Below are 24,742 nucleotides of genomic sequence, written 5' to 3' on the forward strand. Positions count from 1 at the left end.
TAATTTTCTTTTTTCTTCCTAATTTTTTAGTTGTAGATGGAAACAATACCTTTATTTTATTTATTTTTATGTGGTGCTGAGGAGCCAACCCAGTACCTCATGCGTGCCAGGCAAGTGCTCCACTACTGAGCTACAACCCAGCCCTGATTTAATTTTCATTGGTCACAGAATCTTACTCATTTGATTCCCTCCTCCCCCCACAACCATTAAAAAGATGTAGAAACCATTTGAGCTTATGGGTCTTACAAAAAAAGATGACAGGCCAGATCTGGCTGTAGACTGCAGTGTACAGACCCTGGTTCCAGAAGGGTAAACTGACAACTTAATGATGAGACCTCTGCTGCCGCATAGTGATAGATGCTGGCAGTTACAGAGTCCTGATTCCAAGAAGGCAGGCAGGCAGGCAGGGAGCCATTGTGTTCCTTGTTCTTGGTCCAGTTACATACAGAAATGGCCCCTGGGGTTCCGGGGCAGAGGGGGAGGGGGAGGCTGGCAGTGCTGGAGCTGGAGTCCTAGGGAAGGGTCCACTCCCTTTCAGGGTGGCAGCTGAGGCAGGTGCAGGTGTAGGATCTCTTCAGCCCGCTTTAGGTACTCGGCTGCCTTCTTCTTCACACCTTCCCGGCGGGCAGGGGATGGGTCACCTGTGGAGAGACTGGCTCAGCTGAGGTACTTGAGCCCAGCTCCCTTCGGAACCCCTGGTCTAGCCCCTTATGGTTCACACAGCAGCATCATATGCCCTTCTCCTTTCCCTGGGCCTCAGTGTCTCTTCTCCCCAGTTTACAAAAAAAAAAAAAAAAAAAAAAAAAAAAACTGAAGCCATAAGAGGAAGAAAAAGAATGTGCCCCGGGTGACATGGTCAGTCAGTGAGGAGAAGGACTCGTGGTCCTTGCTGGCTTGCCTTCCACTTTCCCTCCTTACTGTCCCCTCCGGGACCCAGGCCCGACCCTCCACCCTCCAGCCCCTACTCACTGGGCACCCCCTGGAGCAGGATGTGCACACCGTCTCGGTAGCCCTGGAGTGCAGCAGGGTAGGCGCCTGCCTGCTCGTCCCGCAGGGCCTGGGTGATGAGCTCTGTGGCCTGGCTGAGATAGGCAGGGCGAGGCCCGCCTTCATCCTCTCCTTCCTCCTGCCCTCCCGGCTCCCAGGGCTCCTGGTCCAGCCGTGTGGACTCTACTTCCATGGCTGCCAGCTCACCTAGGTGGGTGGGGCTGGGGCCGGCAACTTCTGCAATCAGACAAAGAGCATTCAAGCCATCCTGGCCCTTCATTTCCCAGGGCCTCTTGACCACCCCCTGACCTCTCTGATCCATCTGGGTACCCGTCTGTCCTAAGTGAGGGGTGCAGTGCCTGGATAGTCTAGAAGCCACTGAGTATAGCAAAAAGAGTCTTACCTTCCTAATTCTTTAGATATGCACTAATTTTCATTTTTGAGCTCTGGGTCACTGGTCCTATTTCCTTCCTGACTGCAGTTGGCCTAGAAATGCAAGAATTTCCTCCACCAAGTTCAATTATAGGTGGTAGACCAACCACACAGGCTAAAGGTAGAAATGCTGCTTTCCTCCCCCTTCCCCCTTCCTTCTTCCTTTTTTTTTTTTTTTTTTGTAGAGCTGGGGATTGAACCCAGGGTGTTGCACATGCTAGGCAAGCTACACGCTCCAGGGCTTTCTCAAGATCATGAAATCTCAGTCTAGGACCCCAAATGCGAAGGCAGTGGGCAACAGACATCTTTGTGTTCCAGGGTGAAGGGTTCATTACAGCCCCAGAGGTGGTCAGAGGTCCTCCCTGTAGCTTTCACATGAGGTGGCGAGAGATTCAGCAAGTCTTTGGAGAAGAGGCCTTTGACAAGAAGGTGCAGGAGCAGCGAGCACCATGGCATCCCTGTCCTGGACAGGGAAAGAGTGGGCATCTCTCCAGCCCCATCCAAGTGGGGAGTCCCAGGAGATCCCATGAAGAGACAGGTGGGGGGCTCCTGCAGGAAGGCAGGAGATGTCTCCCCTTCCAGCTGGGCCTAAAGCCCTCCCTGTGTTACTCAGGAAGTGGGGAGTGAAAGAGGTAGCGGGGCACGCAGGTACTTGAGCTCAGGAGCTTTGTGTGCGAGGGAGGGACAGGGGCGCTGGCTCCTGGCCTGCAGAACTGACAGGAGGCTGGAGGAGCTGCCCAGGATGGCAGGCAGGGAGGGAAGGAAGCTCCTGAGCACACTGCATGTCAGCAGCAGGGGGACAAAGATTTGGGGGTTTTCCTATGGACAGAGTAAATGTCTCACGGGTGCTGCCTGTGAAGGGCCTTTCAAAGCAACTGCCAAGCTGGGCCTGTAATCCCAGCATCTCAGAGGATAGCAAGTTCGAGTCCAGCCTCAGCAACTTAGTGAAGCCCTAAGCAACCCATGAGACCTGTCTCTAAATAAAAACTAAAAAGGGCTGGGGAGATGGCTCTGTGGTTAAGCACCTCTGGTTCAATCCCTGGTAACAAAAAATAAATAAATAAATAAATAAATAAAGCAACTGTCAGTGGCTGTCCTAGCCAGGGGACCCCAGGGAGCTCAGCTGGGCCAGAGTGTCTGGGTGCCTGCCGCTCAGAGGCTGGTCAGCAGCACTGGCGACACCACCTCTTCTGCCCTTCTGATGCACTCTTCCCTCTCCCCAACCTTGGCGGGGTGGGAGCAGAACAAGAAAAGTAAAAGGAAGCTCTTCACACCCTTGTCACCACGCTGGCATGGCCGTGGGCTGGCCTGAGCCAGGTGAAGGTGAGGCTGACGACCAGCTGGGAGACGGACACAGGCTGGCCTCGGCCCTCCATCTCCGAGGGTGCACCTCAGACGCCTGAAACTGACCAGGAGGTGAAGGGCTAGGCCTCGAGGCCACCAAAGGGCAAACAAGCAGGGCCAACGAAACTGGCTTAAAAACCCTTAAGAACACTTAAAAACACTTAAGGTTTAAGAAGAGGAACTGCTTCCTGGTCATCCAAAGTGAGACTGACCACTTCAACACCTAGGTTGCAGTTATAGCATCAGCTTGAGAATTTCTGAATGGCAAACCCAGCGTCTCCTGTGGGGAATACCGTTTCCTGTCTCAGAGCAGGAAGGTGCTCAGGACCCTGTCCTCTGTGGGGCTCATCTGCCTCTGGTGGCCTGCAGGCGGCAGCAGCTCCAGACCCAGAAGAGCTGCCCTTGGCTGCTGCTCTTTGAGCCCAGACTGACAGGCTTCTCAAGCTTTCAGGATGTGCAGGGGACCCCGAGCCAGCCAGGAAGCCCCTCCTTGGACTTCCAGTGGGATAAGCCAAAACCTCCCAGAGAAATGTGACTCTGCCCTGAGTTCCTTCTCAAGGAGACCATGGTGGGAGATGGCTCATCTCCTTCCCCCACGGTTACTCACTATACAGGGGCATCTGGTTCACTAAGCCACCAGCCCCTGCTGCTAATGCTCCCGGAGGCTACTGCTTGGTCAAGGACAACCTGCCCAGATTTACGCGATTGCCAACAGGCTGGCTGGACCCGCCTCCTTCTTCACCCCTAAGGACCTGCTACTGCAGCCCCTGCTGTGCCTGTCCCTGTTCCTTACCTTCCTTGGAGAAGGGGTCGAAGAGGGCAAGCTCAGCCTCAGAGAGAGGGCCTTGGGCGGGGGAGCTGGATGCCTCCATGCTGTCGCAGTTAAAGAGAAGATCCAGGGCCTCCTGGGCAGGGCTGGATGGCAGGGGGTCCGCTGAGGACAGACCATTGGGGATATTAACACCTGCACTTAAACCGCTCGCCAGAGTTCAAAACAGAGTGATCGGCTCAATAAATCCTTGCAGGAATAGGCATAGATGAGCCTATTGTTGGGGTTTGTGCCCATTTTACAGATGGAGAAACTGAAACCAAAGACAGGAAATGACCTATCCAAAGATCTCAGCAGGTACCTGGGACATGGCAGGTTTGTCACTAAGATCACAGGGTGGGGAGGGGTGTGGAGCCCTGCCTCCCCACCTGCACCCCCCAATTCTGGCTTCCTCCCCCCATTCTTCATGTACCTGACACCTCCAACTCCTCTAGGCCCCTCCTTTCTGCAGGAAGTGGCTGGGGCAACCGGGGCTCGTCAGGGGGTGGTGTAGGGATCAGAGGGGGTGGCAGGATGTGCAGATCTCTGGGCACCTCGGAGGGCCGTGTCACCTCCCCACCCTGCAGGAGAGAAAGACCAGCAGAGGGAGTGCAGCCTGGTGGGCAGGTAAGCGTCCCAGGAGCTGGGGTGGTAGGAGGCAGGGGCACATACCCGGAAGAACCCCTTGAGCTGGGGGCTGTTGTTGAGCGCAGGGATGTGCACCGTGAATCGAAGCAGGTCTTCCGCCCCCTTTCTCCGCTCCTCGATCACAGAGGCTTCAAACCGGCCTGAGACCCCAGGAAAAGGCAGCAGGGAGAGCAGTGACCACAGGGGCTTCTAGCACCAAGGCCCCCTTTTCCTGGTTCTGTCTGTGAGGCTCTGGGCAGCCTGCTGGCCTCCTCCCCAACCTTCCCAGATGCCTCCCACAGGGATCAAACTCCCTACTCATTCTTTATTTATTATTATTATTATTAATTATTATTGGTACCAGGAATTGAACCCACAGAGCCACATCCTCAGACCGTTTTTATATTTTATTAGAGACAGGGTCTCCCTGAGTTGCTTAGGGCCTCCCTAAGTTGCTGAGGCTGGCTTTGAATCTCGATCCTCCTGCCTCAGCCTCCTGAGCTGCTGGGATTACAGGCGTGTGCAACCACACCCAGCCCTAAGCGTTCTTTCTTTTTTTCTGTCAGTACTGGGGATCTATTCCAGAGACCTGTGCATTCTGGGTAGGAGCTCTACCACTGAGCTACATCCCAGCCCTTTTTATTTATTTACTTATTTATTTTTAGTTGTAGATGGACACGATACCTTTGTTTTATTTCTTTATTTTTACGTGGTGCTTCAAACCGGCCTGAGACCCCAGGACAAGGCAGCAGGGAGAGCAGTGACCACAGGGGCTTCTAGCACCAAGGCCCCCTTTTCCTGGTTCTGTCTGTGAGGCTCTGGGCAGCCTGCTGGCCTCCTCCCCAACCTTCCCAGATGCCTCCTGCAGAGATCAATCTCCCTACTCATTCTTTATTTATTATTATTATTATTAATTATTATTGGTACCAGGAATTGAACCCACAGAGCTGAGGTGGTGCTGAGGATCGAACCCAGTGCCTCGCACGTGCGAGGCAAGTGCTTCACCACTGAGCTCAACCCCAGCCCCATCCCAGGCCTTTTAAAAAAATTTCACTTTGAGAGATGGTCTTGCTGAGTTGCCCAGGTTGGCCACAAACTTGCGATCCTGGGCTGGGGATGCAGCTCAGTGGTAAAGCGCTTGTCCACCACCACCAACGAGTCTTCAAACGTGCCATCTCTCCTGCCTCAGGCGCCAAGTAGCCGGCATCACAGGTGTGCACCACCACGCCCCAGATGTTAACTAAACACCTGCTATGTGCTGGGTTCAGAGATGAATGAGAGAAAAAAGGTCTCTGCTCTCAAGGATGTGACATTGTAGATGGGAGGACATCAACAAGAAACAGTCATTCCAGATGGGTTTGATGTAATAAAGAGGAAAGCGAGGCTCGGACGAGAGAAGTGATACGCCCAAGGTCACATAGCAAGCACAGCTCCGCTGCGGATACAGATATCATTAAAATTCATCTAACTCTGCCTTAAGTGTTATGTCACGGGGGGCGGGACAGCCTGATGTACTCCGCACTGGCCTGCCAGAACCTGCAAGTAACAGCATCCTTCACCTTGCTGCGAAAGAATACCTCACGTGAGTCAGGGATTCGTGTGATTCCTGGACTAATGGGTAAATGGTCATCTCAAGAGTTGGTCTGTGGGCTGAGGATATAGCTCAGCTGGTAGAGTGCCTGCCTCGCAAGCACAAGGCCCTGGGTTCAATCCCCAGCACAACAACAAAAAAAAAAAACCAGAAGAGTTGGTCTGCTATAAAAGCCAGTTTGGCTAGTAGCTGAATGATCCCTGTCTCTTGCCATGTGATGCCCCGTGCTTCCTGGGGACTCTGCCAGCAAGAAGTCCAACACTGGATGTGGCCTCTAAACCTTACACCATAACCATGAGCCAAAGTAAACTTCTTTTCTTTTCTTTTTTCCCTTCCATTTTTGTGCTGGCAATTGAACCTGGGGTGCTTTACCACTGAGCTACATCCCCAGCCCTTTCAAATTTTTTTTTTTTAATTTTGAGACAGGGTCTTGCTAAGTTGCTTAGGGTCTCCCTGAGTTGCCCAGGCTGCCTTGAACTTGTGATCCTCCTGCCTCAGCCTACTGAGTTGCTGTATTATAGGCACTGCCCACCACACCTGACACATAAACCTCTTCTCTTAATAACTTACCCATCTGTGGTATTGTGTCTATTAGCAACAGAAAACAAACAAAGACACTTTGCCTCACTGAACCTCAGTTTCCTCATCTTGAAAATAGGGCTAATAAGGATGGGAATGTGCTGGCATGGTGGCACACACCTTCAATCCTAGTGATATGGGAGGCTGAGGCAGGAGGATCACAAATTTGAGGACAGTCTTGGCAACTTAGAGAGACTCTGTCTCAAAATAAAAAGTACAAAGGGCTGGGGATGTGGCTCCATGGTAAGGCTCCCTGGGGTTTAATACCCAGTACCAAAAAATAAATAAATAAATAAGATGGGAATGTTAAAGGGCCCGAAGCACAATAAGGATAGGCCTCCCACCTCCCTGAGCCTGTTTCCCCAGGAGTCAAGTGAGGCCATCATCTCTGAGGATCGCTTTGCCTGTGGTTCCGGGCCCCCTCTCTCTAGCCCATTGCCCAGCCAAGGGCCAAAGGCCCCCTTTGTCCACTCTCCTCCGTCTTGGGCCTGAGAGCTCGGATGGGACACTCACCAAACACCTGAGCACGGGGGAAGGCCGGGAACTCCTCCAGGCGGCGGAAGAGGTTGCGGTGGGTGTAGGCCAGGTCCCCGTGCAGCTTGCGGAAGTCACTGTACCGCTTCCAGACCACCACCTACGAGGGGCACCAGATGATCTGGGCCGGCAAGGGTGGGCGCGGCCCTCCCCACACCCGGTCTGCCCCAGGGTCTGTGAGGAGAAGACCCCAGAGGGCCAGGGAGGAAGGGGCCCACTATCATCCTTGCTGCTTCCAGTTGGGGAATTGGAGTTGGGGAATTGGGGAATGGTCCCCCGGCCACCCCTAATTCTTACCTCTTTGACATCCTCTGGGTCCTTCTTGGAGATGAACTGAGAAAGAAAAGGCAAGAGCCAGGTGAGGTCAGAGAAAGACACCTGATGCCACCAACTCTAACAGCAAGGCAGCCCCAGGGACCTCTCGGTCCCCCTCCCAGGGATGGTGCCCTTTAGCCACCAAGGCATCCTGAAGTTAAGGTTTCAGGTGTAACTCTGAGCAATTTTTCTACCGTATGCCTTAGTTTCTTCATCTGTCAAATGGGGGGATACTTAAAGGCCCCTCCAGACTGCTGTGTTCTCTGTTCAGCTCTTAAACTGTCCCTTCAGAGGGCCAAGTCTTTACATCTCCTGAAACCAAAGAACCCCAAACCTCTGAAGAAACGAGGTTGTGTTGAGTGTGGTGGCCTGTTCCTATAATCCCGGCTACTGGGGCAGCGGAAACAGGAAGATCGCAAGTTCAAGGCCAGCCTGGGCAACCTAGTGAGACCCTGCCTCTGAAATACAAAAATCTTAAAAAGGGCTGGGTATGTAGGTCAGTGGTAAGAGCGCCTGCCTAGCGAGCATGAGAGCCTGGGTTCGATCCCCAGAGTGCCAAGCCAGGCCTTCCTTAGGGGAGGAAGCCCTGTGTTCAAACACCCCTGGTCACAGAAGAAGCCCCCTCTGGGGCTGGAAACCCTGGAAGTGCAGAGTTGGGTCTGAGCTGAAAAGATTCAGTTTTCATTAAGTTATATTCATAATCATTTAAAAATAATGTCCTACAGTTTGCAGCACTTGTCCTAGATGGCAGTGAGGCAGATTAACATGCCATTTAAAAGACAAACAGATAGGTAGGCCTGGGCACCCTAAGGAAGGGAGTAATGAGACTAAAACCCTGAGGAAAATTTGAAGTCAGCCTCAGCAATTTTGGGAGACACTGTCTCAAAATAAAATATAAAAATAGCTGGGGCCAGGTGTTGTGGCATATGCCTGTAATTCCAGTGACTCGGGAGGCTGAGGCAGAAGGATCATAAGCTCAAGGCCAGCTATGTCTCAAAATAAAAAAATAAAAAGGGCTGGGGATGTGGCTCAGTGGTCAAGTGCCCCTGGGTTCATCCCCAGGTACCAAAAAAGAAAAAAAGGGTTGGGGATTTAGCTTGGTAGAGCACTTGATCAGCATGTGCAAAGCCTTGGACGAATTCCAAAAATATTGAGTTAAAAAGTCAAACATAAAAGAGTATTTGTTGTATTGCTTCATTCTTATGAGGTTCAAGAACAAACCAAATTTATCTATGGTGACCGAAATCCGAGGAGTAGTAGACTCTGGGGTGGAGGGTGACCAGTGATTGGAAAGATGAAAAGAAATTTTTTGAGGTGATGAAAATATCTTTCTTGATCTGAGTGGTGTTTGCACACACAATACTTTATGTGAAATTTTCTTAGGCTGTAAGTTTAAGACCTGAGCATATTTATACAAATTGTATCTCAATCAAAAAAAAAAAATGTAAAGTGAAATAAAACCCTGAAACTCACTTAGGAAGACCAGTAAGTGAAAAAAATAAGCACAATGTCACCGTGTGCAGATAATTATACCAAAGTGGATACTATATTTGCTTGTATATGTGCTTTATTTGCAAGGATCAACAAACTGGCAGCGACAGTTCCTAAGAAGAGGAATGGGGATGGCAAGTGGGCAAAATTTATCTTTATAATTTATAGAAATATGTCAAAGTAGGGCTGGGGATGTAGTTCAGTGATAGAGGGCTTGCCTAGCACGCACAAGGCCCTGGGGTCAATCTGCAATAGTGCAAAGCACAAACTTGAAAACAAAAAAACCCCAAACAACAATAACTATCTACCCATCTATCACCAAAATAATGGATGCTACTTGGTTTAAAAAGTCAGCAGGAAGACATGTAGGAAAAGGTTACAGAAGAAGGCCGCATCCTTCCTACCCTCCTGCCCATCTCCCAGGGGCAATATTTTTATTTGTAATTTTTTGGCATGGGGATGGCACTATAAAAGAGTTGGGAAAAGACATTTCGAAAGCATCTAGGATTCTGTACTTTGATCACTTCATATGTGACTTTGTTTTTTATTCACTTTAATAATTACTATGGCACCAATAGTTGCTTATTGCTTACCCCCAAATTCAAAAAATATAAAATATGTACACTAAACCAGACGTGGTGGTGTGCACTTGTAATCCCAGCTCTTGGGGAGGCTGAGGCAGGTGGATCACAAGTTCAAGGCCAGCCTCAGCAATTTAGCAAGGCCCTCTCTCAAAATAAAAAATGAAGAGGGCTGGAGATGTAGCTCAGTGGTAGAGCGTCCCTGGGTTCAATCCTCAGCACCAAAAAAAAAAAAAAAAAAAAAAAAAAAAAAAAACAAAGAAAGAAAAAGAAAAAGATAAAAAGACACTAAAAAGTCCTCCCCCCAACCCCTGTCCCCAGACAACCTTTTCAATGTTTTAAATTCTTTTCAGGGTTTTCTCCATGTCTTTCTATAAAATGTGCTTATAGGGCTGGAGTTGTGGCTCAGTAGCATGCTAGGCACTGGGTTCGATTCTCAGCACCGAATATAAATAAAATGAAGGTCTATTGCCAACTTAAAAAAAAATTAAATGTGCTTATATTATTGTTTCAAACATCAACTATAGCCTTTACCTATTGACTTCCTGCGATGACCGTGAATATTCAAGTCCTTTTGAACTGTGAATTTTTTAAACCACAGACCTGTATTTTTTAAAAATAAACTCTTCAAGGAGGCTTTTAGGTATCCAAAAAGCCAATAAACAAAACTTACTCCAAATTGGGAAACCAATTAATGTTTGGGTTACGCGAGTTTTCAGGTCTGAGGATTTCACAGACTGATGCCCAGACGGCACGCGTCGGTATTGGGTACACGCACCTAGCAGGTCCGGGAACTGTAGTCCACGCCCTTTTAAAAAGGACCACGCCCTCCCATGGCCCCGCCCCCTGGTGTAAGAAATCAACGAAGGCGCCTACCACAGGTTCCCCTTAAAGGGGATATCCATTTCTGTCGTCTAAAAAGGGAGCTTCCTGCAGCGCCTTCCCTTAAGGTAAAACACAACCCCCTGGCTACTTAAAAGGGAAACATCCCCGCAGGGTCCCACCTCACCTGCGCGGTCACTTTGTATTCGGTGTAGCCCTTGGGATGGGTCCTGGGGTCGGAGACCGTGTAGTGCCGTAGGAAGTCATCCTTCGCCTGGCGAGACATGACAACCCGGCTAGAGCGGGGCTGACCGCCGGCCGGCGCCCCCTCCACGCCACCCCCGCCCCTCGCGCTCTGCCTCCGCCTGCTGCCGCCTAGCCCGGGCCTGCGCTCTTCTCCTTCCGGCCCAGGGAGCTGGTCGCAAGTGACAACGCTGTTCTTGGCCGTTTCGAGCGGCTAAGGGAGCGTCTGAAAAGTTCCCTGTTATTGGTAAAGCGCAAACCTTGGTAATTTGAGAGTAAGGATTGGTTGGGGAGGTTCCAGGCTCTTCTGGTCTTATCTGGGGAACCAAGCGCATCCTATCAGGGCGGAAAACCTCCTCTCAGACCTCCAAACGACGTCTTCCCTGCTTCCCTTCTTTCATCCAGCCACCCAACTTTTATTTGTATTTTATCTTAATGTTTTGAGTTGGGGATCTCGCTCTGTTGCCCAAGCTGATCTTGAACTCCCGCCTCGGCCTCCAAGGAGATGGGACTACAGGCACCGCTGCGCCCAGCTCATCCACCCAATTTTCATTGTGTCCAAATTGTGCCAGACATAGCCAAATTCCTGTATCCCTCTGCAGGATTGGCTAGCTCATGTTTTCTTTAAGCATGGGGGGAGCAAAAAGAATGCCAGAGAAGCAGGACGCTCTTTGGGGACCCTAAACCTAAAGTCACAACTCCGACGGTTTGAATTTCTTTTAACTGCTTGAGACCCAATTTCTCATATCTAGAAAAAAGGGGGGGGGCGATATTTAGAATAGAATCTGCTGCAATGAAGGTTGTTTTTGGTTATGGGTTTGCAGCCAGAAAGAGATATGGTGGAAACCATCACCACATCAAAGTAGGAAAGGAAAAGACTTACTGTCCTCAGTGAACATGTAGGTTTGGGCAACTCCACCACTACCAGCAACCCCTTCTACAAATTTGGGAGACAAATAATCATGGAAAACTTTGAGAAGGAGGTTGGTGAGATGGGAAAAGGCTCCTTCAAGTGTTCCTGGGTCCTGGAGAAACTGAAACCTGAGTGTGAGCCTGGTATCGTTGATATGCCCCTGTGAAAATTTGAGACCAGCAAATATTTCATGACCATTATGGAAAGGCCAGAATACAGAGACTTTATCAAAAACCCCCATGGGGGTGGGGCCCTGGGTGTAGCTCAGTGGTAGAACTTGTGGTTAGCATTTGGAGGGACTGGGTTCCGTTTCTAGCACCCCCCTAAATATATATATATATATATATATATAAATTTAAATTTAAATTTATGTATATATATAAATATAAATATATATAAATATATATATATATATATATATATATATATATATAAAATTAAGACCCCAAGCTGACTGCCCTCTCCCGATTATGGCTGCAGGAATTGAATTTGAAACTGGTCTCTTATGCACTAGGTGTGAAACAACTGATCGTCAGTGTTAATACAGTGGCTTCCACTGAGCCACCCTACAGAGGCGAGAGGGGCTCTCACAGAAGTCAGTGCCTATATTGGGAAAATTACCCTACAACCCCGACACTGGAGCATCGGTGCAAGTTTCAGGTCAGAAAGGTGCCACCATAGGAAGCAGTGGCTGCCATGCCTTGGTTCAAGGGATGAAAAGTCACCAGTAAAGGCGGCAGTGCCGCAGGAGCCACAAGGCCTGATGCTCTGACAGGCTCTCCGGTCGCCCTTCCCAGAGGTCAAGTCGATGATGTATATTGGTACTGTTGCCCTTGGGGGCCACGTGGAGAACCGTGTTCTCAAACCTGGCACCGTGCTCACCTCTGCTCTGGTCAGTGTTACAACTGAAGTCAAAATCTTGAAATGCTCCATAGTTTTGAGTCCAAGGCGTGGGTGAAGCGCTGGCAGGACAGGGACTTTTCTTATTGGAACTCAGAGGTATGAACCCTGAACTGCAGGCTCCAGGAAGTAACTGACTCCAGAATTGGACTCTGGAGGCTCTGAAAGTGAGTAGTTCATCCGGGCAGCGTTCAGGAGGCTGGGGATGGGGTGCTGTCCCCTGGCACAGCACAACCAGGCTCCTGCTTTGAAGCTTGCTGGACAGCGCGTGGCTCCTGGCCTCCCCCTCCCCCCACTCCCTGGGCCCTTTCCTCAGGCTGAAGACAGCAGGGCTGCAGGTCCTTCCTGCCTCGGCAGCGCAGGTACTCTCCGCCCAGAACTTTGCCATTTTCTTGCTTGTCCCTCACTGTATGTAATTCACCTTTTCCATCAAGGGTGTTGCTTACCAAGGGCCCCAGGAGGATTGAACAGGGGATGACTCACTCCTATGGGGAAAACTGAGTCATAGTGCTTGAATTTGCTTAAGTGCACACTGTTCATAATCGTAGCTGACGCCTGGTGCTAATGACACACAAGACGCCAACACGTTTGGTCCTCATCCCGACCGCAGGAGGTAGGTGCCAGTATCTTTCCCCAAATGGGGAAACTGAGGCACAGATAGGTTAAACAACTTGCTCAGCATTAACGAGCAAGTGGCAGAGCTGGGTTTGGCTGTGGGGACTCAGTGTTTGCTGGCCACAGGATTTAGACCGTGTAGCCCTCAGCATCTGTCCCTCAGGAAGGACAGGGCAGGGGCTCCTAATTTTGAGGATGTTCTAAGATTGGCCACACAAAATCTGCTTCCTTCTGTCCATCCTAAAGTAGCCTGATGTGGCACTGGTAGAACTCTACCCCTCGGGGAAGGGATCCTAGTGCCAGTTCAGTGGAAACCCCGGGTCTCTTCCTCGCCTTTACTAGTAGCACCCGACTCTCATGAAAACGCCTTTCCTCCCTTGGACAAACCCACGAGCTTGGGGGCAGCAGGTCCTCATTAAGAGGTGGGCAAGAGCTCATTTATTGCCCTTGGCATTTGAATTTAGAGCAAAGAGGTGAAGATAGACCTGCGCTTTCGCAGGAGGCAGCAGGCGTAGTGGTGAGGGTGCAGCGTCAGCTCACGACTCCCCCCACCTCCTGGGGGCTCAGCTTCCAGTATCAAAGGGGACACTGATGGTCTGTGCCCCTAGGCTTGTCTTTAGCTGCCTTCATCCCTGAGTAGAACAGCACCCTGACCCTGAGGAGCAAGTGGTGGCTGTTGGCAGGAGCCGTGAAGACATCTGCCAGCCCTGCTGCCTGGACTGAGGTCCTAGGGCCCTGCTTCAAAGTGCCTTCAGGGAAGTCCCTAACTACCCCTGGCCCATGCAGCCCCCTCCCTCCCCCTCTCCCTCATGCCCACTTGTGCCCAAGTCCATGCCCTCTCCATTCCCAAGAGCCTTTGCTCTTCCTGCCTCTGCTTTGAGTCTGCCTGAGCAGCACTGCCATGTGTGGCTGTGCAGGATGTCCACTGCACAAGGGGTTCCAGCTGCAACAGCAAGTTGGGAGCCGATTTTCAGCCCACATTCTATTCAATGACCTGTATGCTGTGAGCCCTGGTCTTTGGCTGTGCCTTCTTCTGATTCCCACCTAGTAGGGATGCAGTTGCCCTCGTGAACTGCCCACTCTCTCTACCTAGGACCCTTCCTCCTCCTCCATTCCCAACTCTAATGCCGCCTCCTCTGAGAAGCTCACCTGGACTCTTCCAGATGGAATCAGGTGCAGCCCCAACTTGAGCTTTGGCAACTCTGCACATCCCTTACAAAGAAGACCCTCTGCTCCTGTACGTGCCCTGCTGGACGTCCCCAGGTGGTCTCTAAAGTGGGCGAATCACAAGTGGCTCAGCCAGCAGTTGGACAGGAGTGCTTTATTCTCACAGCTGAGTGGAAAATGAGGCCCAGGGCCTCCAGAGCAGCAGAGGCTGCCCCTTCCAGCCCAGCCCCCTCTTCTTGGTGTGGCAGCTGCAGGCTGGGTCAGGAGCCAGGGTGACAGCCAGGTACAGCCCTCCTGCCATGGGACAGCAGCAGCGGGCAGCAGTAGCAGCAGCAGGTTACGGCAGGGCGGGCATGTTAGTCTGGTGGGCTGACTCCCACTCCCCACGGTGGTGTCTGGGAGAGCTGGGGGCCTGGACTGAGAGTGGGGACAGCCAAGTGGTTCAGTCAGCTGTGAAGATGCGACTGGAGATGTCATCCAGGAGCCAGTCAATGCCCGGCAGCAGGTTCTCCCCAGTGACGGCACTGCAGCCCTGGATGCACCAGTGGTGGCTGCGGATGGAGTCCAGCTCCAGGGCCTGCGAGCGGGAGGTGCTGGTGGGTTGGCGGCCAGAGAACCCGGCCCCCTCCCTCTCCTGGCCCAGGGGAGAGCCATGTCCCTCAGGGCCCTGTCTGGGCAGCCTCCTCTGTCCTTATGAAGGTTTGTCACCCCTTCGGGCATGCAGGCTCTCTAAAGTGAAATGGTGAAAAGACCAACAGGAGCCCCTGTGCCAGCCACCGTGCCAGGGACCCTACACAGGACGTTGCATTGGCCCCTCCCAAGGCCTCATGAACCTGGGATTGTTTATCATTTTCCAAGGAGGAAGCCAAAGCTCAGCTATGTAACCTGCCTAAGATCACACAGCTAGTAAGTGGCAGGACCAACCTGCTCACCTGGCTCTTTCTCGTTCCGGTGCTTGAGCACTAGAGTCAAGACCGAGTTACCAGGGTCACATGGGCCTGCTTGCAAAGCCCGCTTGTCCACCTTCTAGCCGTGCGATACCAGGCGAGCTCTCGGACCTAAGTCTGCATCACCATCTCCAAAATGACAGTGATAGTGCTACCTGCTGAGGTGGTTATGAGAACGCACAGCACTGCAGTGGACGCACCCACCGTGTGTCGGCTACTGTGTGCTGCAGAATCGTCCCTGTAGATCTGTTCTGCCCAAGGCCACAGGCCACCATCGAACCTCATGAACCACTGAGCCTCTGGTGCCCGGGAGGTCCTGCCACAGCAGGGGTCCAAAGTGCTTTTTAAGTAAATTAACATAGAAATGTGTGCCCCTGTTCTTCTAGAGACTGCCCTGGGGCCTGGACTCACCTCCCGAATGGCATTGGAGGACAGTGCTCCGGGCAGGTCCTGCTTGTTGGCGAAGATGAGAAGGGTTGCTCCGGCCAGGCGCTGGGGAGAGAGGGAGGGTGGGGGGCTCAGACGATGGCCTGACCCCCCTCCACCGGCCAGAGCAGCCAGGGTCAGAGACCAACCTGGACGATCAGACCAGGCCTGTGGGTTTCAGGAGAGGCCCAGGATAGGGGGCAGAGTGGACAGGGCCACTGAGGAGGGGCCCTGGGCTGGGGCTGGGTTCTGGTTCCAGTCAACCACCCCGAGGGGTGTTCGCTCCTTCATGCCTGTTTCCTCCTTTACAAGCCAGGAGAGGGTATCAAGACAGCCCTGGGCCCTCCACAGTCCTGGACTGCTCACAACTGTGACCTGGTGTGCACACAGAACATGAGCATCCGGGTCCTGGGGAGTCTGCTACAGGTGGCCACCTTCCCTATTCCAAGTGTTCGTAGCCTTGATTGTCCTATTCCCAAAAGGGTTCACTGTCCCTCTGTCATTTCCACGTGTTTAAACCGGAAGCCCCTCCGTGTAGGATGGTGGACAAGACCCTCTGGGCCTCGACCTGCCAGGCCTGGGCTCAGCATTTGACAGCCATGACCTCATAGATCTGCCCGACAGCCCCAGGAGGGGCTACTGTTACGCCCAAGACCACGTGTCGCTGCGGTTCCTGCAGTTATTAACCCCTTCTCTATCACTCTCCAGAGTGCTCTGGCTTCTAAGTGCAGAGTGGTGACCCGAATCAAATCCCAGGACAGACGAAGCACGAGTGGAAAAGTGAGATCCATAAGACCCACAGTGAAGGCAGCAGGACCTCCCAGCGCTGGTCCCCTGGTCTCAGCAGGCGCACCACCGTTGAACGAGAGGCTGGCCCTGGGGAGTGGGGTGAAGGCTGGGGGCACCTCTGTACTGTTTGCAACTCTTCAATAAACCTAAGATCTTACTTAAAGAAGTATTTGGGCCCACATGATAAGTTACAAGACCAGCCTGACTGTAATCCCATTTTAGGGATGTGGAAGGGGAGGCTCCGAGGGGTTCAGTGCCTTCCTGAAGTCACACAGCAGAGGCAGACTCCTGAGCCAGGCTTCCCTGCCTCCCAGAGGCACAGCCTGACCTTGAGGACGCCTGAAGGCCCTGTGGTGGGAGTGTTGTCATTCCCATTTCAAGGTATGGAACCTGAGGCTCAGCAAGTGACACAGTAAGACCAATTTTATATAAACCCCGGTCTCCATCCGCAGCATGCTTTCTGCCCGTGGCAGTGCAGGCCCCGAGGTGCCCCCCTGGGAGCACACTGGCCCTGTCCCCCCAGCCCACCTCCTCCACCAGCAGGCTCTGGAGCTCACGCTGACAGTCCTGCATGCGCTGGCGGTCGGCGCTGTCCACCACCCAGATGAGGCCATCAGTGCTTTCAAAGTAGTTGCGCCAGTAGGAGCGTAGGGACTTCTGGCCACCGACATCCCAGACGTTCAGCTTGAATCTGGGCACAGAGCAACGGCTGGCGGTCAGCTGGCCCTCCCCATCCTGCCCACCCCTCCCAGGACGGGCCCACAGGGACCCGCTCACCCCCGGTGTTCCAGTGTCTTGATGTTGAAGCCCAGAGTCGGGGAGATGGTGTCCACATCTTCCCCGTTGAACTTCTTGAGGATGGTTGTCTTGCCGGCATTGTCCAGGCCGCTGGGGCACACAGGTTAAGGAGAAGCCCTGTGCTCGGCCAGGGTGATGTGACTCCCTTAGGGACTGACAATTTCCCATCATGTCTCAAAAAGAACTGAGCACATGCCTGGCCCATCACTGGCCTGGGAAAAACAAGGAACTATCAAGATATGATTTTAGCTAGGCGCAGAGACTCCAAAGGCAGGAGGATCACAATTTTGAGGCCAGCCTCTGCAACTTAGCGAGGCTCTAGGCAACTTAGTCTTAAAATAAAAAGTTGAAAGGGCTGGGTATGTGGCTCGGTGGTTAAGCACCCTGGGTTCATTTCTCAGTACCAAAAAAAAAAAAAAAAAAAAAACCAAAAAGGTATAATTTTATCATCTCTGCCAACCAAAAGCTCCTTAATTCATACAATAAATATTGGTTGAACACCTACTATGTGCCAGGCCCTCTCTGGGTGCTAAGGGACAAAGTCCCTGCCATTATGAAGCTTACAGTCTTAGTGGGGAGACTGTGATAAAGTGCAAACAAATGAGTGTGGCAAGCCCCGGGGAGACTCCTTGAGGGGCACCTGTCGGAGGAGGCCTTTCAGCTCCTGTGCCAGGAAAGGCTCCCAGAAGCATCTTGAGCAGAGGCCTGAAATATAGGGAGTCAGCTTTTTTGAAAGGTTTAAGGAAGAGCAAATATTTAGAGTTAGAAACCTCTATCTCTGTTTCTGGAATGTTCCACAACCTCTGGTACAGAAAGCAGAATGGGTGAGCTCACCAGTGGGACAGAACCAGCCTCTTCTAACAACACTCAAGGCACTTACAGCTGGGGTGGAGTTGGGGGGAAAGTCCTGGGCTTACTGCCCCTTTCTGCTTAAAGGACCTGGACCAGTGACTTCAACCTGTAAAACCGGGGCAAGAATACCTCCAGGAGGCCTTGGCCCCGAAAAACTGGCTGCAGATTCTCCCCATCCCCCTAATGCTATCATCCATCTTCTCCCTGACATCATCTCTGCCAGCTGACAAATACGCTATTGTTTCTCCCCCTCAGATGTAGCAAACAAAACTCCCTGGATCCCTCTGGCCTGCCCAGTGATTCATTCCTACCTTTCCTTTTACAGCATGCCTCCTCAAAGCAGTTGTTCACTCTCACCAAGCCTATTTCTGTTGCCCTGCTCTTTCTTAAACACCACCCAGCAGGCTGTGGCTCCCACCGCTTCCCAGACCTGCTCTTGCTAAGGTCGGTGGTCCTCAAGGCCTCTCCCACTGCTCTCTAGTGGATAGTGGCCTCTTCTGCAGCACCTGGCAACCAGCTCACCTGCATCTCCTCCTCCTCCTTGGCTTACCCTCCCTCATCCCTTATCTGTATTTATACAGCTCAGTTCTCTGTGCACACGTGTTCCCTAGGTGAGTCCCTCCAGGGTCATGGCTTCCAATACCATCTCTATGCTGATGCCCCCCACCCAGGGCCCTCTAGTAATCCCTGTATCCAGCAACCTACCTGGCACTCCAAGGCATCTCAGAGGCACATGTGGCCAACAGAGCTCAAAGCTATCATCTCCCTGGGAACCTGCTCCTCCCCTAGTCTGGTCTTCCCCATTTCAGCCAGTGGCTCGTCTCTTCTAATGGCTCAGTCCAGAAACGCAGGCGTCAGGCTTAATTTTCGCTGGCCCTACTGTCAGTTTCCCCTTACTTCCATGACCTCACTACTTCCATCCTAGTCCAAGCCACCATTCTATATCACCTGCATTAGTAAGGCTGCCTAACCGGGCTCAGTTCATGGCCTCGCGTCTGGTACTCACTTAAAGGCAGAGCCAAGAACTTAAGATCCTAAGTGATGTGCTGCAAGTCCTCACCCTCTCCAGCCAGCCACCCTCCTCAGCATCCCCTGAACACATCAGTTGTGTGTCAGGGCTTTGCACTGGCTGGCTGCTCCTCTGCTTTAAGCCGCTTCCCCCGAGATATGGCTCATTCCTCATCTCCATGTCTATCCAGCGGTCACTTTTTTGCTGTGGCCTTCCTTGGCCTCCCTGAACTACTTTCTTCTCCATTCATACTACATATTTCACTTATTGGCTGTCTCGTATTTCTCTCCCCCGTTACAGAATCTTCGTGAGGGCAGGATTTTGTTTGGTTGTTTTACCCCAGCCCCTAGGCCAGTACCTAGCACATAGTAGGCGCTCAATAAATATTTATTGAATGCGTGGGTTCCCTGTGCCCGTCTCAGAGCTCCTTAAATGAAATGCGACGTGAATCTCACTGAGCTACAAGCTCAAAGTACTCCCCTGCCGGGCTTAGCTCGGGACGGCCGATTCCCCACGGCCCGGCAGGCAGGGCCGAGAGTGCAAACGCCCGCTAACGGGGCTCGGAAGGCCGGCTGGGCCCTCGGACCTACAAGCCGCCGGCCGCGGGGACACTGACGCGCAGCGTGGCAGGAGCGGTGACGGTTGGACCGCGGTCCAGGGAGTCCACACCCGCGGGCGCAGAGCCCAGGATCCCACGCGCCCCCGGGATTCCGGCCTCGGGGGCGGGGCCAGGACCCGGCACCCTTGGACAGGGGGGAGGAGGTCAGGGCCGGAGAGGACGGGTCCACGCTCAGGCCAGCCGGAGACGGACGGTGACGTCCGAGTCACCTCCAAGCGCCACCTCCTCCTTACAATACGGACATCCGGCCCTGCGCTGCGCCCCTAGGCCCACACCTTCGGCGTTGAAACGGAGCTGCCCCCCCTCGCCCGAGCCGGTGGTACGGCCTCCTCCCGGCCCCCGCCGCCGGCGATTGGTAGGGCCCACGTGCGTGACGCACAATGGGCAGCTGTTGGTGCCGGCGGCCGCGCACCCGCGCCCGGCAGGGGGCGCCTGGCAGCGCCCACCCGGCGGGGCCCCCGCTACCCTCGCGGCCGCGGCGTCAGGGAGGATACAGCATGAGCAGCCGCAGCTCCCGCTCCTTCTGCTTCATCTTCTTCAGAATGGTCAGAAGCCCCATGGTCCCCTAGCCCCCTCCCAGTCGCCGTTTCTTCTAGTCCGGGACCCCGCTCCCTGTTCCTATTGGCTGTCACGCCCACCGACAGCACCGCCTATTGGCCAGGCCCCTTGTTTGGTCCGGCCCTCGCACCACGTGACCGCGAGGTTGCCTGCCTGAGCAGCTGCAGTGGTCCCTCTAGTGGCGCTCAAGCGTCTGCGCGGCTCCCTGCATTAACCCTGCACCTCCCGAAGACTGCGCATTTGGGGACAGGGGCAAAACCCCATTCCTTTCTCCCCAGGACTCGAGCACTCGCCCGGGAACGGAACGTGACGTTGCTGAGTTGTATCTTGACACGGTGGGGAGTACTTGCGAAGAGGTCCTGACCCAGGAGTCAGAACCAAGAGCCGGAAGGCTGATGACGAGCTCATCCGGGAGCTAGTGTGTGACCCTGCTCCCCGGATACGGGGGCCACATCCTGCTCGTCTTGGGCCTTGGCATCATCCTGAATTTGCTAGTGCCAGTAGAGAATGGGCCTCCCCCTGTCTCAGGCTCCTGTAGGAAGTGGGCCGGGGTTTCTCAATCGAGGGTTGTACTGCCCCCTAGGGGCCATTTCAAAGTGTACAAGGGCATCTTGGAGTTGTTCCAATGACCGTAGAGTTCCTGTCGTTTAGAGGAGTAAGCGCTCCGCAATGCGGGGAACAGATCCTTACAAAGAATTGTCTCACCTAAGATGCTTCGTGTTAAGAAAACTGAGGCCCATATGCTACTGAGCACAGTGACCAGCATGTAGTAGGTGCTCAATAAATATTTGTTGTTTAAAGAATGGCTTTGTTTAGAGTTTCTTTCCTTTCCTTTTTTCTTTTCTTTGTACCGGGGACCAAACCCAGGTATGCTCAACCACTGAGCCACATCCCCAGCCCTTCCCCGCCCCCCCAATATTTTATTTTGAGACGGGAGACAGGGGAGACAGGGTCTCACTAAGTTGCGTAGGGCCTCTCTAAGTTGGAGAGGCTGGCTTTGAACTTGTGATCCTCCTGCCTCAGCTTCCCCAGCCTCTGGGATTACAGGCTTGCACCACAGCGCCGGGCCTAATGTTTCCTTCTCTACCTTAGTGCTCAACAGGTTCAGAGAAAGTAAGGAAACTGAGACTAGGGACCAAGCAGATTGTAAACTCAGAAGTGAGAGAGCCTTGTCTTATTTTTAACCTTTTCCCCAGCCCATGAGGAGGTAAATGTGAGTAGTTAATATGGAGTAGCCCCTGTCTAATGCTTGTGAAAGAATGTCAGCAGCTGCTGAAGATAATGGCTGATTCCTGGGTGACCATTTACAACCCACTCTGGTGGTTCTCCTTCATTGCCCTCTGACCCTGAGAAGTTTCTTTGCTTTTTGTGGATGTGATAGTAGAGTCTAGAGAGTTTAAGGAGCTCGGGTAAGATTCAAACTCAGGTCTGGCCAACAGTCTTCCCAGGTGCTTCCCCGGAGTTTGCCTGAAGAGGTACCAGAAGGAGCTGGAGTTTCCCATCTTGCAGAAGGAGGCTGTGGGAAGGGAGAGCTGGACAGACAGGGTGCCTGAATGAGCCCTTCGGGTGGACACTAGTTACCCTCTGTCAAGCACACACAGAGAAGAAAACGAGCATAACTCCTACTCAAAGGCTTTGACACACAACTAAGACCAAAATGGGAAATGCCCAGACCAGAGGAGCCTGCCATAGTGCCTCAAGGAATCGTCTACAGAAATTCTAGCCCTGTTTGTGAACATCAGTGTCCTGGAAATTCATTATATTATGGTTTGGAACAAGAAGAAACTTGAGGGCTGGGGGTGAAGCTCAGTGGGTAGAATGTTTGCCTAGCTTGCTGAGGCCCTGGGTTCAATCCCAAGCACTGTCCCAAAAAAGAAAGAAACTGGAAAAAGCCTAAGTGCCCTCAGTAAGGGCAAGTTAACTAGACCAGGGTGCGTGCCTGTGATAGATTCCATCAAATCCTTAAGAAGAGTGAGGCGGAGCCGTAATACCAGTGTGGATGGGTGCCATGCTACAACAAGTGAAAAGGTGAACTTCAATCCATGTTGATTTTAGAAATAACACACCTGGAAGCATACCCACTGAACAATTTTTTCTTTGTTCTTCAGTACACTATAAATACTGTTTATCTTGGACATCTTTCTGTGTAAATATGTATAAATCTTAGTCTTTTAAGGACTTCATATTTCATAATATGGACATAACAATTTTTCTGATATATGTTTTGTTGAGATCCAAGATGGCAGACTAGAGGGAGGCTGCATTCCTTGTCGCTCCGTAACTCCGGTTTCAAGCAGAGGATATCTGTTTCTTGGTGAGGCAGTTTTTGCTGCTTATCGATCCCCTGGTGTTTACCCCATTTGTCTACTGTGATCACCTACAGTCTGCCAGCATATCAACGCCTTTTTTGAGTGCAGATTGCTCACTGTCAGGCACCTATCATCTGCCGTTTGCCTGCCTCTCGCCTGTCCATCACCTGCCTTACACCTATCCATCACCCAACGCACAAGGTTCACCATCAGGAAACTGATTGCCGACCACCAGTGGAGCACCAGCTGCCTGCTGTTGCCTGCAAGTTCACTGTTACAGTACCTGCAGGTTTGATTACACATGGCTGCCGCCATTTTGAGACAACAGCCAGGCCCAGTAGGACCCCTGGCCGGACTGACTGAGCCCCGTCTCCAGGAACCCTCAGCCCGACCAATCACTCCCTGCCTCTGGGACCCTCACATCGACTGACTGCTCCCTGCCACCAGGACCCCCAGACCAACTGACTGTGCCCTATCACCGGGACCCCAGACTGACTGATCGCACCCGGCCTCCAGGATCCCACAACCACACCAAACACACCCGACCTCCAGGACCCCTGCCTGACCAACCGCATCCCACCTCCAGGACCTCCAGCTGACCACGTCCACACCCTGAGCTGCAGCTCCCCATTTGCCAACACATTTCAAAGCTAGAGCAGCCATCTTGGATAATCCTGGAAGCCCTGGCTCCGATCTTTAGGTGGGGAAAATCCCATCCTGAGCCGCCTACTGGAGACTTGAAGCTCATTGTCAGGTACCTATCATGCATCAGGCTACTGAAGACTGGGAGGTTTCATTAGTATATGACTGTTATACTGTAGATTTTCTTCTTATTGAAAATTTTAAGTTTTTATTTCTTTACTTTTCTTGCTCTCTTTTCCTTTTGTTTACCTGTTCTCTCAGAGTCTCTTTCTCCCTTTTTTGCATGCTAACATCCAATTTCTTTTGATTACACTTTCACCCTTACTATTATCTACAACTTCTGTATATTCTTTTCTTATCCCATTAACAGCCACAATCTACATCCCTCTGCATCCTCTTTGTCCTCTATTAGAAACTGCAGACCTTATTGCAAATCTGTTTGTTTTACTGAAGATAATATTTGAACTCACTGTTTATTATGACAATTTTGTTATTGTCCTTATAGGGGCTATTTGGTCTAGGATTGCATAGTGTCTGAATTGGGCACTGCTAATATTGATCTCCCCTTAAAGAAAGGGTTTTGAAAACCTATAGGGTCACTATAAGCCTATAGGGGGAAATCTGCAATACCCCAGATCTGCACGGATAGAGGGGAAGATACATGAACAACATGAAAAAACAAGGGAAGAAAATGATCCAAACATATCTAGATTCTATACTAATAGAATCCAATGACAGTATGTTAGAAGAAATGTCAGAAAAGGACTTCAGATTATACATGATTAAGGTGATTTGTGAAGCAAAGGATGAGGTAAGAGAGCAAATGCAGGCAATGAATGATAATACCAATAAGCTGAAAGAGCAACTGCAGGAAGCAAAATATCATTTCAACAAAGAGATAGAGATTCTCAAAAAAAAAAAAAAAAAAAAAAAAAACGGAAATCCTTGAAATGAAGGAAACAATAAACCAAATAAAAAACTCAATGGAAAGCATCACCAAAAGACTAGACCACTTGGAAGACAGAACCTCAGACGATGAAGACAAAATATATGTTTTGTAATATTACTATGAGTTTTGCATTAGTAATATCTTAGATCTTTGCAAACATACAAATAAATCTGAAGGATAGATTCTTTGACATGAGAGTACTGTGTCAAATGAATACACATTAAAAACTGACAGATCTGCTGAATTACTGTCCAAAATGCTTTCCTGGTTTACATTCCTAACAGGAGCAAGGCGGGTAAGGTCAGGGTTGGGGTAGGGTCCGTGCCCACTTTGCTCTATATCATTACCATTGTTGGATATTCTTAGTTAAACTGTTTTTAAAGAAAGGGATGCAGCCCGTAAAGTGGATTATGAAATTAGTGTCACGAATGGATTGAATCGTTCGAATTGCCATTCCTGACCATTTTGACTACAAAGATATCTGTTTCACACAGTTCACACTAGCAGCATTAATAGCAATGAAACACAAGGAGCAGAAGAGAAAACTCCTTCATCGGGGTAGTGCTGGGTAGAGCTGGGTAGAGCAGAGAGCCATTTGGATGTGTGTAGTAAAAACCCCTGCAATTCAGCTCTTAACTCTAGGACTACGTTCTGGGGAACTTAAATTTACACCTTCAATACTTCTGGATTGTTCTACTTTCCTACTGCCCTTGCATTGAAATGCTTACTTAAATGTCATGCTCGCAAGTCCTGCCTTTCCGAGCTGTCCCACTTCCCGGGGGCCAAATGGTAGGATTTCGATTAACGTCAGCCAAACAAACCACCTCGCATCTTTGAAGAGGAGGTGACCAGGGAGCAACTGTGTTTAACTTTTGGATAATTTCCTGAGCCAGAA

The 24,742-nt window shown here is 51.5% G+C and overlaps 2 protein-coding genes and 1 long non-coding RNA gene across 4 annotated transcripts; 1 reads left to right on the forward strand and 2 right to left on the reverse strand.

Moving 5' to 3' along the window:
* Positions 1-315: 315 nt before the first annotated feature.
* On the reverse strand, positions 316-10,503 carry Snx15 (sorting nexin 15). The gene is made up of 8 exons (XM_047516586.1): positions 10,299-10,503; positions 7,200-7,235; positions 6,882-7,002; positions 4,244-4,359; positions 4,005-4,152; positions 3,557-3,697; positions 970-1,224; positions 316-641 (listed from the first exon to the last, which is right to left on the reverse strand). Exons 1-8 carry the CDS (start codon positions 10,395-10,397, stop codon positions 535-537), a joined length of 1,023 nt encoding a protein of 340 aa, XP_047372542.1. The 5' UTR covers positions 10,398-10,503; the 3' UTR covers positions 316-534.
* Positions 10,504-14,083: 3,580 nt separating this feature from the next.
* Arl2 (ADP ribosylation factor like GTPase 2) lies at positions 14,084-20,434 on the reverse strand. 2 transcript variants are annotated; one of them, XM_047516588.1, is made up of 5 exons: positions 19,884-20,434; positions 16,889-16,999; positions 16,669-16,802; positions 15,308-15,388; positions 14,084-14,526 (listed from the first exon to the last, which is right to left on the reverse strand). In XM_047516588.1, exons 1-5 carry the CDS (start codon positions 19,946-19,948, stop codon positions 14,438-14,440), a joined length of 480 nt encoding a protein of 159 aa, XP_047372544.1. In that variant the 5' UTR covers positions 19,949-20,434; the 3' UTR covers positions 14,084-14,437. The 2 variants fall into 2 exon arrangements, with proteins under 2 accessions (XP_047372544.1, XP_047372543.1); XM_047516587.1 differs by having other exon boundaries at positions 16,640-16,802; positions 19,884-20,042.
* On the forward strand, positions 19,538-20,752 carry LOC124958507 (uncharacterized). The gene is made up of 2 exons (XR_007103904.1): positions 19,538-19,934; positions 20,226-20,752. It is a non-coding gene; the product is annotated as an uncharacterized LOC124958507 (long non-coding RNA).
* The last annotated feature ends 3,990 nt before the right edge of the window (positions 20,753-24,742 follow it).

The sequence above is a fragment of the Sciurus carolinensis genome, chromosome 11 (genome assembly GCF_902686445.1).
Source record: "Sciurus carolinensis chromosome 11, mSciCar1.2, whole genome shotgun sequence".
NCBI classification, from domain to species: Eukaryota; Metazoa; Chordata; class Mammalia; order Rodentia; family Sciuridae; genus Sciurus; species Sciurus carolinensis.

Coding starts and splice junctions, on each gene's coding strand:
- Arl2 (XM_047516587.1), bottom strand. CDS start 19,948: ATGGGGCTTCTGACCATTCTGAAGAAGATGAAGCAGAAGGAGCGGGAG. Junction 17,000..19,883: donor GAGCTGCGGCTGCTCATGCT/GTATCCTCCCTG, acceptor TGTGTGCCCCAG/CGGCCTGGACAATGCCGGCA. Junction 16,803..16,888: donor AAGACACTGGAACACCGGGG/GTGAGCGGGTCC, acceptor CTCTGTGCCCAG/ATTCAAGCTGAACGTCTGGG.
- Snx15 (XM_047516586.1), bottom strand. CDS start 10,397: ATGTCTCGCCAGGCGAAGGATGACTTCCTACGGCACTACACGGTCTCC. Junction 7,236..10,298: donor AATACAAAGTGACCGCGCAG/GTGAGGTGGGAC, acceptor TTTCTTTCTCAG/TTCATCTCCAAGAAGGACCC. Junction 7,003..7,199: donor ACCCAGAGGATGTCAAAGAG/GTAAGAATTAGG, acceptor TGCCCCTCGTAG/GTGGTGGTCTGGAAGCGGTA.